Source organism: Perca flavescens, chromosome 11, assembly GCF_004354835.1.
Source record: "Perca flavescens isolate YP-PL-M2 chromosome 11, PFLA_1.0, whole genome shotgun sequence".
In the NCBI taxonomy this organism is placed as follows: domain Eukaryota; kingdom Metazoa; phylum Chordata; class Actinopteri; order Perciformes; family Percidae; genus Perca; species Perca flavescens.
The window spans coordinates 30,828,431-30,845,714 of NC_041341.1; the positions used below are offsets into that span (position 1 = coordinate 30,828,431).

Consider the following 17,284-nt stretch of genomic DNA (forward strand, 5'->3'; position numbering starts at 1 on the left):
TCATTAGGTGCTGTTAGGCTTCCATGCTGACTGTTAAAACAAACAATGTACTTGCCAAGGCAAAAATAGGATTAGCACTACATCACTTTGCATATTTTTAGGAGACACATTATTTTTACCGTAAACGACTTAGCTCATGTGCCACCTAAACATGAACCATTTATTTTACGGGTGCTCTGGTTTCATGATGCAGAACCCTCCTGCACCCTAAAACCCAAGTAAGATGTAAAAATAACTAGAACTGCTAGCAGTTGTGAATGGGGTCCAAGCGCCCCGGTAAATTGCAAATGTAAAATTGCAATACATTCATTGTGTTATTGGGCAAAACGCATCTGTTGATAATAGCAACCCCTAATGGCCAGTTTTCGCCAAAATTCGTACTACGTCTCTGAGTGGCATGTAGAACAATAATCTAAAGTTCTGCATTTATACTGTGGCAGAGAAATTGCAATTGCAAATTTACTATTTACATTCATTGTGTTATTGGGCAAAACGCGTCTGTTGATAATAGCGGCCGCTAATGGCTGATCTTTGCTAGATTTGGTACAGAGCCTCAGAGTGGCATGTCTAACAATAATCTAAAGTTTTGCATTGATAGGAATCACTTTGGCCGCAATATGCAAAAGTTTGTTTTTGTAGCTAGCTACCCAAATTTGTTTGTACATAATATCCGCATTTCTGAACGGAACAGAATTCTTTTGATAACATTTTTGGCAAATGTCGGTCTGCAGATCCTACATGCAGAGATTCATGCAGATCGGATGCCCGGCCTAGGAGGAGTTTGAAAAAGGAGGTTTAGCGTAAATCACGATTTTACTGTGATACAAGTCTAGGCGGAAATGGGCATGGCCTATATCACAAGATTCAGTTCCATTCATATCAGGGAACGCGTGGATATAAGGTTTTTGAATGTGCGTTGAACGGTGTGGGATTTTTGTATTTTATAGCGCCACCTGCAGGTATCATTTAAAAATGTTTTGATAACTTTTGATCATGAGGGTTCACAGAGTCTACCTGCACATTTTCGTGCAGATGACCCCTTACGGCCTAGGAGGAGTTCACAAAAGTATGTTGCGCCTGTATCTTTTCACGCGCGCGTGTGGAAAGCGGTCACGCATCAGCTGAAATGTTGTGTTGCGCACGAACATAGTGTTTAAACTTTAACCAAATAAAATATTGATTTCTTTTGAAACAATATTTTCCAGTTTTGATTTGTTTTTGTATATAAAAAAAACACAAATATTGAACAGGTGTATGCCAAAGGGAGCAACCAGAGGCCACGAAACGGTTGCGAATTGACTCAATCTGGTTGCCAAGGGCAACTGGGCAACCGCTATTGTCGAGCCCTGTGGAAGAAAAATAATAATAAAAACCTTAGCAGTTTTAATAATTGATCCCACCACCCTTGAGCTTGGACCCCTAATAATAATTAAAATCAGTTTTCCAAGAATGAAAAGTAAATTGCAAAGGACAAGTATACGTGCAGCTGTTAACAGCAATGTACCATTAGGTCAGATTATTGTAAATATGATAAAAAAAGATTATCAACAATGATTCTTCAAAAAAAGGCTTGTAACTTGAGTCATTTATATATAAATACTTCTAAAAGGAAATTACAACTACACACCTCTTTAAATTGAATCTGTAAATCACTCAGTGTTAATATATTGTGAGTAAAGATGCTTTCAAATAACGTATTGAGTTTTAGATTGTTCCTACAAATAACTGGCTTCCTTTTGATCAGTTTGATACCTTTTAAGGTAGCATTTAGTGAACAAAGTAGTCAACGGCAAAAGCCCAGGCTCCTGTGTCAAGACAAATCATGCAATGAATACCATGTGGTGTTTAGTCCTTCTCAGGTCACAGACTGTCCTAAAGGATGTCACTGGATATTGCAACGAGCTATGTGTAAACAGGGTCAGACTCTGTTAACTTCATGTTTAACACAAGGTGGATAATAAAACTCATTATTACTTTGACACACATATTAAAAATAGCGTTACAGGTAACCGTTTTGGCGTTGGTTGTAAGTGAAGATTAAACAAATGCACTTATACAAAAATGAACATGAAGGTGTAGAACCACGGAGTAGTCAAGTATTAATTTGACCCTTAGAGGGATAGTTCTCCAAAATAAAAATAAACATTTTTTCTCTTACCTGGTGTGAGTTGCCCAGTGTTGGACATCTTGGCTGAAGAGATGGCTGCCTTCTCTCCAATATAATGGAACTCGATGGCACTCTGCTCAAAGCAATTTTAAAACCTCAACAGCAATGTGTTTTTCCAGAAATCAGGACTTGGTTACTCAAGATAATCCACAGAGTTGTGAGCAGTTTCATGTAGGAACTATTTTCTTTCTACCAAACCACACCAGCCAACTGTATCGATACGGTCGACGGTAATAAGTGCCATCTAGTTCCGTTATATTGGAGACAAGGCAGACATCTCTACTGCCGATATCTCCAACACTGGGCAACCCACACCAAACCTACGTAGATTGATAAATAGCACTACAGGTCAGAGGAAAAATAATAATTTTGATGTATGGGTGAATTGTCCCTTTTTAAGTCATCCCAACTTATTCAAACCCTGCGTGATTCTGTAGCAGCTCAGCCAGACCACCACATTTTAAAAGTGACCCAGTTGCCTTTTAAAAGTTTAAGATTACCCATTTCGAGTGGTTAAGGAAATAAAGGCTCCATTTCTTCGAGAAGCAAGCCGGTCACATTACCAATACCACTTTCCAGTAAAAATAGACGAAATATGTCACTTGATATTATATTTGTATAGCCTATATTGTAACTATCATTCAGAAATGTAACCACACCATAAATGCTAAACATACAAAAACATACACAATTGGCAAATTAGACACTAGGCCCTGTGCCTGGTCACGCAAATGTTGTCATGATAAAGAATAGGGGTGTGAATCTTTACTGGTCTTACGATTTGATTTCCATTATCCTATCAACGATTCAAATCGATTCCATATCACGATGCGTCACCTCCTCAATATTATTATATATTGCTACACATGGTTTTCGCCAACAAATTCAAGCAGTCAGATGAACTGCTCTTTAAAAAGACACTTCCTGAATGTAGTAGTCTCAACACAACAGACAAAAGGCAAAAACAAAAAATTGCAGCAACCATAAAATCAACAAGTATACATCAGTAGGCAATAATCGATTATGGTCCGTCACTGGATCGATGGAGAATCCTCTACGGCCGCATCAAAAAATGGATTAATTAATTAATTAATCATTTAGATAAATTTAATTTTTCAAAAGCAAAACATTTAAACCAGCAGATACAGGACAGAACATAAACCAGCATGCAACATTGAGAAAAATACTGTGCATTAATTCTCAAAGCGTACACGCACTTTCCGTTTATGGTTAATGTTAAACTCGTTTGGTCTCACTTGCATTACCTCATAGTATATGTTTAGGCCATGCTGTAATGCTTTATATAGAAAATGCTTGGGGTGATACTAACATTTGAGAAGCATATTTCAGATGTGAGAACTGCCTAAATAAATCATAAAAGTTATGACCCTTATCACTTTTCTGTAGCGCCCATATTTCCATGATGGAAGTGACAGGAGTTATTTACAGTATTGTGTTATTTAAAAGACGCTGAGGCGGCATCTTGGTGTCTGTGTGTCTGACACATCCTCACTTCGGATTTGTTGCTATCACTCACATCTCTCTGGAAAACAGGGCTGGGCAATATGGCCAAAATCTTCTGTCCCGATATATGTAATTTCATATCTTGATAGCGATGTGTATATATCAGGATATAGTATGTTTTCTAATGATTCAATACATAAATAAATACACGAAATAACCACATGGCAACGCCTATTTTTGTATACTCTATGTATAAATACTTGACAAATGAAAAGTACTGAGTATTTTCTCATTTTATTAAGAAGTTTAGTGTGAAATGAACATTTCGTGAAAGGATCAGAACGTAAAACAGCGTCCAAATGATGTCAATATTGCTGTAATGCAGTTCGCCAGCTGTTTTTTTGTAATCAAAAGCAATATAGAAAAATATGTACAATAGAGAGTTTCATAGCATTTTGACGATATACTGTAGATCTTCATAACGCCCTGTCCGAATGGTAAAGTGTAGATTTCCTTTTGAAGATAAAATGAAATGATTCTTTTTGTGTGTTTAACACTTCTACCCCTTTTTTCAACAGCCAGTGAACAATGCTGATTTTATCATTCCAGTGGAAATTGATGGAACAGTTCACCAGGTAGGCACTTGATATGGTTAAGTGACCATTTGCTACATCACCACAATGTTAAAAGCAGCCATCGTGGAAGTTTCTACAAGCTTGATAGACTTCATCATAAAAGCCGCGAAGATTTGTGTACACAATTGTGCAAGCAGGATTAATACAGAGAACCATGTATGTACCACCCACCAGAAACCACAATCTGTGCTATTAACCATCTGACCTGAACAGTAGGATGCTTTATGAACTGAGGTTGTCACAATACCAGAACTTTTAAACTTATATATACGATACTTGTATAAAAAGACATTGAAATAATGAATGCAATTGTAGATTACAAGGGAGTACAACATGTACACCATGCCATTCATTTTTACCTCTGTTCTTAAACTTTCACACTCTTTTTTTTTTTTTTTTTTTTTTTTACAAAATGAACCAAAACACTGACAACTAGGAAGCTCTTGGATGGATAATGAGAATCAATATGAAACTAAATTTAAATCATACCCTGTACATCATACCCTGTACACTAAAATAGAAATGCAACACTATTACTAAGCTTGTTTACAAGATATTTAGCCAATGCTGATCTACTGAGGAAACCATAAAGTACATCTTTGGATGGATGGGAAGACACCACTCAATGGAAATGCTTTTGACTTTTCCGGCCCTTTAAAAAAAAATATGTAAAAGCAGTTACTGGATGGTTTGGGTTACACTCAAACAAATTGGAAACTATCAACTGGGCTGAAACAAGTAACATGTAAAGCAAAATCAAAAAAAGTAAAAACAAAACTAAAAAGATTTAAAATGATGACTTGATTCGGATAACGACAAAAGAAAATCCTAGGCACACAAAAGAGGATAGAATTTTTTCTTTTTCTATTGTGCTGGTACAGAAAAAGTCAGTGTTGGGTTAATTACTGGAGAGAATGTCGTTTCAGCCACAGGTTGAGGACTAGCTGATTTTGGGTTGAAAATCTGATTGTAGATTTTTTTTTTTTTTTTATTTATAGTTTCAGTACATTCAATACTATTTAATGTATAATTAAGATCAAATCATTTGAAACACATAAACAAGTATTGATACGTTTGAAAGCGTTATGAACTTTCAAATTCAAAAGTAAGGGGGTAAAACTCCAAAATCCTCCCTGGTTTACACTGGAAACACTGTGCTAGCTACCTGACAGTGCTGTAGCTCGCTCTGTTGATGGCTCCAAGCAGCAGGCGGCTATTTACGTGGCCTGACGAAATGAGAAAACCCTGGCAGGCTTCTCAGAAATAACTGGCCATCAATCTCACTCTGTGGGGCATATTATGTCCTGGTCATTGGTGCTGTGGAATGGCAGTGACTATTCCCTGCAGGCGCTCAATGGTAACCCCAATCTGTTGTGCTGGGCCTCCCAGCAGACAGAGGAGCTTTGTTGTCCGAAGGGCCTGGGTCTGTTTCAAGTAATCCAGGATAGGCTTGTTTAAAGTGGGGAAAGCCTATTCAGGATGACTTGGTTCAGAAACAAGGCCGCCAGCATCTTAGTGGAAGTAGATGCAGTATAATATCCTGTTGGGGTGTTTTCAAGAAATGTTACAGCTGTGTTTTCTTTTGCAGTATTTGATGTCATTATAGCAACATAGAATTATCAGGATACAAATGTCAATGGTAGACAAAGTTAGTGTGTACAGTGGGTAACGCCATGAAATGGATATTATTCCTCGTCATCCAATATGACGTCTGGATAATCACAGAACTGTAATGTTTGGAGACTGAAATTATATATATTAAAAAGCCTAAATTTGGACAGGTAGATAGGTTGCTCTGTTATGTTTTAATAAACTACATGTGTTCAGAATATCTGGACACACCGGTCAGAAGTAGGATTACCATTTTCTTTTATTTCTTTATATATTTCCCCATGAGTAGTTGTATTCCTGATCATATCCATAATAAAGTGAAGCATGTGGCAGACCAACTGTGCATTTCATGCTCCAATGCTTTTGTGTCTCCACCCAGGTGTATGTGTTAAAGAGACCCCACGTTGACGAATTCCTCAAGAGGATGGGAGAATTGTTCGAGTGTGTCTTGTTCACCGCCAGCTTATCAAAGGTCAGAGTGCTGCTCTTCTTCTGTGCAACGAAGGGTTCAAACAGGACTTATCATAACAGGCCGACTGGTGTTTATCAGATGGACACACCAGATGTGGGAAGGGACACCTGTGGAAACCCATCGTCATTTTTTTGTGTTTGATTTGTAGGTGACCTTCTACATACGCCCTCGCACATAAAGATATATTTATGATACCTGTCAGGCGATTAACCTTTCACATTTACTTCAACTGTGTTAGCCTCGGCTTAACTTTGTGAAGCATTTGGTCGGTTATGAATCATGACTCGGTGACTCCCTCGCGTGACTTGATTAATTAGGTTTTAGTTGCCATGTTTGAGCTTTCAAATATTTATTTTATTTTTAATAACAGGGTCACACATTCAATAGCCTTGACAATTTCCCGTTCAAATGTATTCATGTGACAGGGTTTCCATGAAATGGTCCTGAGAAATTAAACAGTTCATTGATTCAAAACCAAAAATGATAAAGTTTCTGTGATAATAATACAGGTTTAAGTATGTAGTGTCCTAACGATTTTTAATACGGAACATACTGTTAATTGCATTAGTTGCCATGTTTGTCTACAGCACTTACAGGTGCTAAAATCAAATGCTGATCTGCCACCTTTCATGTTTCAAAAATGTCTAAGACTTAAATGTTGCGGATACCACTTTTCTTTCGTTGGTGCTCAAACGAATGCATGGAAATGTGATGCAGATTGGTTGTAAATCTGTGTCGGCCATGATGATCTACTTTTAACAGGCTTACTATTAAAAACAATACACGTAAAACATCAACCAGTTAAAGCAACAACCAAAGTTAGTGACTAGCTAGTAAACATAGTGGAGCGTTTAGCAGCTTAAGAGACAGATGGTGCTCTCAGGAGGAGTTGGAGACATTCGTCTTATTATGTAATGCTAATGTTGCTGTGTGTGTCTGCTGGTAAGGAACTGTTTGCTAATCGGTTCATCATTTCAACTTGTAACTTGTACTAATATGTCAATGTTTACAACTGTTTTTGTTGCCCCCAAGTGGTGAAAAAAGAAATCAGCTAAAGCAACTTGTACCTCTACCTACTACCAAATTAAAAAATCAGCTATTTTTATATCTTTGTCTACCTTTTTACGCTGGTGCTGGCCACCAGCCCGCTATGACCCCCAGCACTGGGGTTTCAGAGCTAGATCACCAGTTATGTGACTGGCTAAGGGACTATTTAATAATCACCACAGCCGCCGCAGATCTATATTCACCTTCACCCAGCCCTTTTGCACATTGTGCTGCTGCACATACATACACCAAAATAGAAGGTGTGCACAGAGATGCCCACACAGTCTGTGTGCCTAAGACCTACCACCTTGAGCTTGGCATTTATTATTCCAATTTCAAGTGAGCGTGCAAAATATTAAACGGAGTGTGCAATGCAAAATCTTTTTATTTGACAAGTGTCCCCTTGCAAGTATTCTCTTCAGAGGTCTCTCATTCTCTCTCTCTCTTTCTCTTTCTCGCTCTCTCTCTACTGCCAAGCCCTGATTTAATGTCTTTACTTCAGGTCAGTCTCAAAATAAAATGTCAGAACCGTCTTCCACAGGTGCGTGCGCTCCACTGTTGTGGTTGTTTCCATGGTGCCGAACTGACCTAAAAGTACATTTCCTTTTTTTTTTCCGGCCTGAAAAGGTTTAGCAAGAGAATGCAAAAGTATTTGTTTTAGTTTTTTTCGCCATCTTATTTCTTTTCTCCCCCATATGTTCCCTTAGCGGCTCCGTACATAAGTCACGTGCAGTACAATTTGAACGTACATACAGTACTACTGCATAATTGCTGTACAACCACAGAATAACCTACAAATCTAGCACAGAATTGTGTAACCCTAGCCCCTGGTTTTCTCCTGTTCCTGTAGTACGCAGATCCTGTGTCGGACCTGTTGGACAAATGGGGGGCCTTCCGGAGCCGTCTCTTCCGGGAGTCCTGCGTCTTCCACAAAGGGAACTACGTAAAGGACCTGAGCCGTTTAGGAAGAGACCTGAACAAGGTCATCATCATTGATAACTCCCCAGCCTCCTACGTCTTCCATCCCGACAACGCAGTAGGCCATCTAGATTTCTTTCTCTGCAATACACTAACCTACATTTGTGTTGTTCACTACAAATCGTTTTGTGATAATGACGATAAAATATTAGGTACTGTGGAATATTTAAAAAACTGCCTTCTAATCCCTCCATATCTCCCTTCCTCAAACCTCCAGGTTCCAGTAGCGTCCTGGTTTGACGACATGTCAGACACCGAGCTCCTCGATCTTATCCCTTTCTTTGAGAGACTAAGCAAAGTGGACGACATCTATGAAGTTCTCCAGCAGCAGAGGACTTCAAGTTAACAGAGGCAGGAAACTAGGATGAAAATAATCCCCAGCAGCTGTCGTCACGGGGCCACGGAGGCTGGTGGGCCGCAGGCTCCACGCTGCATCCGACTACAAGGACCACACTGCAAAAAATGTCTCATTTAATCTCGTATTCTTAACAGTGTATTGCATAAAAAAAGTGAAAGAAATCTTTCCAGCGGGGTTCGGTACTTCAGCATTGAAAGTAATCTAATCCAAAGATTCTTTTGTTGTTGTAGTAAGTCTAGATAAAGACTGAATATGAGATTCAATGACTTCTGTAGATATCTTTTGCAGTGCAGCTAGTTTGTTGTTGTTGTTGTCGTCGTTATGTGACAGCAGTGACCTATTTAAGTAAGCTGTAAACCTAGATTGCTTGAACAGTTGTTCAGCGCCATTCTACAAATGAACGGCATCAGTCGTTTTCATTTCAGTTTATTGTAGCATTTGTATTAGTATTTGAATCTCTTACACAAAATATAACAAGTCATTGAAGACTGTTCCTTAAAGCCCATTAACTTACTTTTGTTTGCTCATGTGGCCGAATGTGTATGTAGGAAAAGACAATCGTTAACTTTAGAGAATTGTGGTTTAATATTGTAAACATGTTAACGGCACATTTCACTACAAAACACACATTTGTGGTGTGCTCCAAATACTGTGCGTTTACCTAATGTCTTCTGAAAGCTTTGAACAAATACTGTTTGTGGTAGGAATTTGGCTTCAAAATTGCATTTTAGATTAAAAAGAACAATATTTATGGCAATCCACTGCCATTGATTGTAGTCTTCATTCACTACTATCACTACTTTACTACAGATGACTGATAAAGATGAATCACTAAATTCTTATATTACTGGAATCTATATATGAATGTGTAATAACCCTTTTATATGTTATGCCCAGTCCGGTCACAAAACACCCTCCTCTTGTTATTCATTAGTTGACCTCATACTTGCATATCAACACATCTCGAAAAAAGCTTAATATAAGACATGAGATCTGGATGTTTTGGACAGTTCTGGATTAAGAAAACAGATACTGATCGGACCTTTCACACAAAGAGTTTTTTTACCACTGCAGAAATGGTGAGATTATTTTTGTATATACAGTATATCAGAATTTTAGGCAATCGTTTTGAATTGGTTTTAATGTTATTTTACAGAATGTTATTTTATCTTTTGAGGTTTTTTTTTGTTGAATGGCCAATTCAACAAAACCACAGCGTGCGGCCATCAATAATGCAATATTGTTCATGTGTGCAGGAAGAGGCGCTAACCTGCTACGGCGACTTAAGTAAGTTTTGACGTTTGATTTTAAAGCACACTTTGATCTGTAAACCTTTTTTTGTGTAAGACGTTAATGGAAGTCAAATGTTGTGCCGTATCGAGCTGTAAATACAGTTCCATTGGGGAAACGTGTGTGTGTGTGTGTGTGTGTGTGTGTGTGTGTGTGTGTGTGTGTGTGTGTGTGTGTGTGTGTGTGTGTGTGTGTGTGTGTGTGTGTGTGTGTGTGTGTGTGTGTGTGTGTGTGTGTGTGTGTGTGTGTGTGTGTGTGTGTGTGTGCGCGCGCAAGATTTAAAACCGATACTTTGACAATACCTGAAAAACCATAACCTGTCTTTAAATAATGATTTAACTTTCTTTTTTTACTTTACTGAATGCAACGAGAGTATTAACATGACTCAAGTAAAGAAACTGGTTCCAACAAGTGAGTTTTTAAATTGCTGCTGATAATTGTTTAGGTTGAAGAAAAGAAAAAAAAAAAAGACAACTAGAGATATTTTTTTCCTGACATCAATAAAGCATGTTTTATTGAAACGGGTCATATTTCACAACAGTACTTTTTTTCACATATGTAACGCTCAACACAACATGGCATGGCAGAGGTGGAAACAAGTCAAATGGAAAAATGGAATATGGAACAGATTTCATATGAAAACAACTATCATCCTCTGTTAAGTTCAAACATAATACACACGCAACATTAAAACTAGCATGCCCTGATTATCAATCAAGGTGATCAAGTAATTTCCTATAATCTATTTCTTTCCTAAATTACCTGATTTTTGGCCCAATGTATTTACATTACAAGCCCCTTGCTGCAAGACATTACTGTCTTTATTCAAACTTCTCATCGAAACATAAAAAAAAAATAAAAAAAAGATCTATACAATGGACAAATGATGAAAAGAGACGTTTGTTTGGATGATCCATTTTAAAATCTAAATTTGATCTCGATACATGGCTGTAGTCAACTGGAAACTTAACGTTGTGTTTTCTATGCGATAATACTAAGACAAAAATCACTGTCACACAACAGCCACACAAAACCATGCTTTGATATATGGGAAAATTACAGAGTGCAAATCTGATTATATTGCATAATAAGTGGCACAACTGCACATGTAGTCCGTAAGTCAGCTATGGTTGAAAATGTGTGTCAAAGCAGATGACTCGAGTTCACCGAAATGCGTCCGGAACAAAAAGTAATTTTTTTTTTGAACTGGAAAATATCTTAAAAAGCCACGACCACATACACATTAAGTGTGTGTATGCAGCCTGAACAAAATCAGATAAGATGATTAAAACATTTTGGAGATTTAGTTTTTGTTCTACATTAGCACTTGGCTTCAGAAATGACCCTATGAAGTCAAATGTCTCTTTACATGTAATGTGGGTGGATTGCATTCAAACTATGTGGAACTCTTGACACAGACCTTCCATCCTTGTATCATTCTAACCATATCCTTGTATTTAAATCAGATATTTATTGGCACAAATACACATTCAGCTCAAACCTGAACACGGTTACAGTCAGACCACTTACACACAGGACATCGTTTACATCCAAACTGCAGTTTGTATTGTGATAATGGATCTGTTTATATGTATTCACACACTGACTATGACTCATTTTTCATAAACCGAAATTGCATAAAGACAATTCTTAAGGCAAGTTACTATAAGAAAATCCACTCCCTGAATTAACTGAACTGCATGAAAATCCATCACAACCCTGTTTAAACCACTTTTTATAGACATACTGTTTGTAAATATATAAGCAATGTCAATGTTACAACTTAAAAAGCATTAATATATTAAATCAGTCCGTGTCAACTAGGTGATGACAGATAGAAGATGTCCCTCACGGATCACCTGGGAAATTTGAGCAGAGAAAAGAAATGAGACTGAGGGCCAGAGAGCATAGGTCAAGACATTCATTCAGTCATCATTTGACCTTATTCTGTCAAAATGTAAACCCGTCTTGGGTAACCTGTCCATTACACAATAGCTAGTTTTTGCTAAACATATACGTAAAAAACTTTTGAAAATAACTTGATTGTTAATAACTTGAAAATAATGATTATTTAATTGAAAGTGCACCTTTTTTTTTCATCTGGGTTAGTATTGTAATACCTGTTCTGAACTTTTTGAATCTTAAATATCTCTATTAAAAAAACTTAAACTTAACCCTTTTTACAATACAAACTGAAATGAGGAAACCCACTTTGTAAACTAACTGAATTGAAAACAAAATTAAAAACTAATGGAAAATACTAAACTATAATTAATAGGTCTGGTGTGGACATGAGCTGTCAGTAGTTTGACCTAAGAGTGATTTTTCCTTCTCAGATTGTTTAATTTAAAGGCCCAAAGAGATGAAATGATTCAATATTTGACCAGGACAAAGTCTTTTGTACAACAGAAATATCTTCCTTTTTTTTTTTTTCTACCTTTAAATATCTTATGCCCCCTCAGATTCATATTGAGACCCCTTCCAACCCCCCAGATTGGGACCTACTGCTTTAGGCTTAATTGAACTTTGCCCAGATGCCGACTTTTGCAAACCCCCAAACTTGTGGCCATCCTGAAATGGACTTTTTGACTAAACCAAAGACCTGAAACCAAATCAACAAATTATAATCCTCAAATGTACGTACATCATAAGGCCTTATTGCTCACTCGGGTAAAAGTAGCACTGTGTGCACTTATATAAACAGTAAAAGTCCTGCATTCAAGTTTTACCATATCTTAATCCAAAATACATTGATCTGAACCTGCTAAGTAACTTAACTAAAGTCGGCAAATGCATGTAGAATAAACAAAGTACAAAATTTGGTAAAGTAGAACTAAAAAGAAAATGAAAATACTTAACTAAAGTACAAGTACCTCAGAACAGTAGTTGAGTAAATGTAATGACTCCTTAGTTACTTTCCACCACTGCCTATGATTATACCATATCCCTTCTAAAGTTTCTGACCATTTGAATTTCATTTTTAATGTTCTAATGTGAGCCTGAGTCCTGGTTGTGCTGCACATGGCCCTTAGTTTATAACCCTCTGAATTCATGACAGGTTTACAACAGATCACTGAACATAATACTCTTTCATTTAAAGCCAACATAATAAAGTAAAAAATAGTTTACTCTCCTACGCATTTAAATAGCTTGAGATGGTCCTGTGGCTATGTGCTTTTATGTTGCTTGACCTACATGCTTGCAGCTTGAGTGGGGCCATAAACACCCTATATTATTTACAGAATGTAGCACTCTAAGAGCCCAAACATTTGCTGTATTTATTGATGCATGAGCTGTGCCAAGTCAGGCAACACATTTTTTCAAGTGCTTTTATTATGCTCATTTTTAGGTTCATAATTGTATTTAGAGGTTGTACCAGAATATGTTTACATGGTTTAATTTTCAGAAAACACCATATCTTTGTTGTACTGCACATTGCTGCAGCTCCTCTTTTCACCCTGTGTGTTGAGCTCTGTTTTAGCTTCAGAGTGAGACATTTCACTGCTGTAACATCTTTGTTGGGAGTCGCACATGCGCAGTAAGTACTGCTAGCTTGTTAGTTGCAGAGTATGAGGGCGTGCTATACTAGCAGCTAGGTGAGCATTATAACGTGTGTTATAAAGTAAAAGGGAAAGGGAAAAATCCAAAAAGTATAATATGAGCACTTTAAGATGCCATCGTGACAATTCAGAATCAGTCTGATGGATTTATGTTTTTTTTTTTTTTGGTGCTTCTAATGCAAATATGGCTTTTTAGTAGACCAGTTTATTGAATAAAAACCATCCTGCATCAAAACATTTTCTTCCATCACTTGCATTGATCCACTACCAGGGGTCAACAAGCTTTAATATCAAAGGAGCCATTTTCTTCATCATTTTTTACAAATCTGTCTGGAGTGGAGAAGCATATTTGAGCCTTATAATGAAGGTAACACAGTCTACTAAGTCTAAATTAGCCTATCAACATTTCTAATGGTTCTAAAAAAATAATTGTAATTCATTTCCATATCACTTTTTGTAAAAGCCACTGGAGAGGGGTTAAAGAGCCTTTGGTCAAACGAGCAGACTCGAGACTTTCTTATTATCTCCCTCTAGTGGTTATTGTTTGAATTACAATACTTGAGTATCATGAGAACAAGCAGATCTATGTGTTGAAATACTCTATTACAAGTAAAAATCATGTGTTCGAACTTTTTATACACTTAAAGTGAAAAGTAAAAGTATTCATTATGCAGAATAATGTGTAACCCTATGTACTTTTCTTTAAAGTAACAGTACTTTACTTGAGTAGAGTATTCTAGTACTCTTTCCACCGCTGGTGGAATGTCCGAGGACAAAACCCAAAAATGATTGGATTTTACTATTAAAAGTTGGGTATTATTACTTGTATATTGTGTGCTGTTATTGTTTTTGTTTTTTTTTAATATGAGATACATGGTTTTTTTGTTATAGGAAAGAAATTCTTTCCTATAACAAAATTTCTTCATTTTTTTTGTAAACTCAAGAGATTGTTTAAACATATTTGTGAACAATTAAAAATCATGTCACACAAATGCATTGGCATATTTCATCTCTACAGTCTTTTATGATCTTACATGTGCGTAGATATATCCATACACCTAGCCTTTTACTGACAATGTAAACACAGTTCAACTACTTTTTTTACTTACTCAATACCCGAAGCTGGGCTCTGCTGTTTGCTTTCCCAGAGGTGAACTCCACCACTCCGCTCATGTCCGGGGAGGTGTGTCTGAGGGTCAGCCTGTGGACCGTGCCCATCTTCTCCAGGCGTACCCGAGAGCTGGGCTGTAGCGGCTCCCCATTCAGACTCCACACGGGAGCTTTGAGGACAGGGACTGAGACCTCACACTCAAAGCGGGCTTCGCCAGGGGCCGTGACCTCCACGTCCTTCAGCTCGCTCACCATTAACACCGGCTTGGCTGAGGCGGTGCACAAGAGAGAGGGAAAGCTGTTAGCTTACGACACATATTTTTAGCAAATAGTCTGATGTGCTTTTTAGTCAATTATACTAAGTGGTGAGTGATAGGGCTTTCACAGAGTATGTCTGTTGTATGTCTTCTACTCCCTTTATTTTCTGGGAGCTCATGGTATCACTACAGGTCTCAACCAACTTGGGCATGCAGCATAGGTGGTCAGCCTTTTTCACAGGAGACATTTTGACTAGTAGGAAAAGCACAGATTATATTAGATCCTATTATTATTATTATTATTATTATTATTATTATTATTATTATTATTATTATTATTATTATTATATGGCTCTTCTCTATTCAAGTGTCCCAATAAGCGGGACAGTGAGCCAGCATGCACAACTAAACTAAATCAGCCTTATATTTCTTACTCTCAGTTTATATTTTCCATGTGAAAAAGGCTATTGTTATTTTTAAGGTCACTCAGAAATGTCATCCTTTGGCATGTTCATGGGACACTTTTTTTTTTATATATAAAAAAGGATTATTATGACTCAGTTTGTGTCCAGAGGGTTGAATTGGGCCTGCCATTAGAAATCCATTGTAACATATATAAATTCAAGTTGACCACAGCATCCGTTGAGGAGGCTAACTATTATGAGTAGCAACCTCTCAACCATTCAACCCAACAAGTGTTCTTTAACTACAAAAACATAAACCGCTTTAAAAAAAATAAAAAAATAATTAAGGATGTTGCAAATGGCCACATTAAATTTAAACAAGGCAAGAGTGAAAGAAAAACAGCCATGTTAAAAAAATGGGGGGTAAATGTTGTGTTCATTACAATAAGATGAAATCCATGTGTTAGCTTTGCTCTGACAGTAGGGGGAGCTATGAGGTTAAGTACTGTATGAGATCCTCTGTTGCACTGCCATAATAGTAAGGTGTCCTACTGTTGCCATTGTTACTTTATATCAGTCTTTGGGATTGCTATTGAACTAGGACAACTAACTAACTAAATAGTATTATTATTCAAAAATATTTACATTTAAGAAGCTGGAATCGGTTAATTTTGATTTTTTTTTCATAAAAAAGGACTTGACCGATTAATCGATTATTTAATAGTTGACAACTTATCGATTAATCAATTAATCTTTGCAGCTTGTTCTGCATTGTATTGTATCACACTGATTATGTTGTATAATTAGCTTGCGAATGAATGAATGAATCTTTGGCTGTAAATTACACAGCCCTTGGAATTAATCACAAACTCTCTTACCCTCCACTGTCAGTTTTGCAGAGCACGTATACTCTCCAACCTGCACGCTGTACGTGCCCTCGTCATCCAGCACCACCTGCTGGATGATCAGTTTCCGATAACAGCCTTCGCTGCAGATCTCAAAGCGTTCCGAGGGCAGCACGACATTGCTGCCTTTGTACCAGCGGATACTACATCTGGGGTTGGACACGGTGCAGTCGAGGAGCACGCGGCTCTCCTCCAGGGCAGTCGTGTCCTGCAGAGGCTTCACAATGTTGACGGGAATCTCTGAAAAGGACAAAGTGCAATTTAGATTTTGTCAAACTAAACTGTGACTTAATAAAATACTTAATATATCGTGAGCTTAGAATTGATGAGAAATTAGTTTTTGACATAATCGGATCCCTTAGGTGTTTATTAATGCCTGTGTGGTGTTATTTTTGTAAAAAAAATATTTTCTTAGTTAGTTATTAATAAAATAAAAAGGTTCCATCTCACAAAATAGCTGGAATGTAAAAACTTTGATGCTCAATATCTCAGAACTACCCTAAATGTCTAAATTCTAACAACAGCAAGATGAGCAAGATAAGATCAAGAGCGTCACAATTCAACACACTTTTTTTTTAACCTTATTTGACCTCAATTTAATTTGAACAGAAAAAAATAACTGCACAGCTTTAAGTGCTTACGGTATGTAAAGCACACACATTGTTTTCGGTGTAAATCTAAAATTCTGTGCGTAAAGCTTTTTGAAAATCTAATGAGCGAACTCAAAGCTCATATACTTAATGGAGTTGGGGCCGGGTGATATGAAGAATATCAAATATCAGGATATTTTTGATCAACGATATTGTAGGGTTGACAATTTGTGCTTTCACAAAATATTTACACAATGACATTTGTGATAAATAATCATCAGTAATGTGGATATAATTACTAAGTGAGTAGGCAAATAATAGAACAGTCTGGTAAGTTCAGAAAATGACATCACTTTACTGTATTGCAGCCTGTAAAACCAGGAAGAGACCACACTTATATCATTTTACGATGTTACGATATCCAACATCTAAGACG

The 17,284-nt window shown here is 37.1% G+C and overlaps 2 protein-coding genes across 16 annotated transcripts in view; one reads left to right on the forward strand and one right to left on the reverse strand.

Moving 5' to 3' along the window:
- The window catches only part of LOC114563951 (carboxy-terminal domain RNA polymerase II polypeptide A small phosphatase 1), a 32,521-nt gene extending 23,791 nt beyond the window's left edge, over window positions 1–8,730 (forward strand). For both annotated transcript variants that reach the window (XM_028590991.1, XM_028590990.1), the window contains 4 exons: window positions 4,210–4,266; window positions 6,257–6,349; window positions 8,247–8,432; window positions 8,592–8,730. In XM_028590991.1, the coding sequence (XP_028446792.1) occupies window positions 4,210–4,266; window positions 6,257–6,349; window positions 8,247–8,432; window positions 8,592–8,720 (465 nt within the window). In that variant the 3' untranslated portion in view covers window positions 8,721–8,730. The remainder of the gene's footprint in view (window positions 1–4,209; window positions 4,267–6,256; window positions 6,350–8,246; window positions 8,433–8,591) is intronic.
- A 1,781-nt stretch (window positions 8,731–10,511) lies between these two features.
- obsl1b (obscurin like cytoskeletal adaptor 1b) overlaps window positions 10,512–17,284 on the reverse strand; it is a 40,128-nt gene continuing 33,355 nt past the window's right edge. For all 14 annotated transcript variants that reach the window (XM_028590993.1, XM_028590999.1, XM_028590998.1 and 11 more), the window contains 3 exons: window positions 16,232–16,498; window positions 14,692–14,961; window positions 10,512–11,881 (listed from right to left, as the gene is read on the reverse strand). In XM_028590993.1, the coding sequence (XP_028446794.1) occupies window positions 11,871–11,881; window positions 14,692–14,961; window positions 16,232–16,498 (548 nt within the window). In that variant the 3' untranslated portion in view covers window positions 10,512–11,870. The remainder of the gene's footprint in view (window positions 11,882–14,691; window positions 14,962–16,231; window positions 16,499–17,284) is intronic.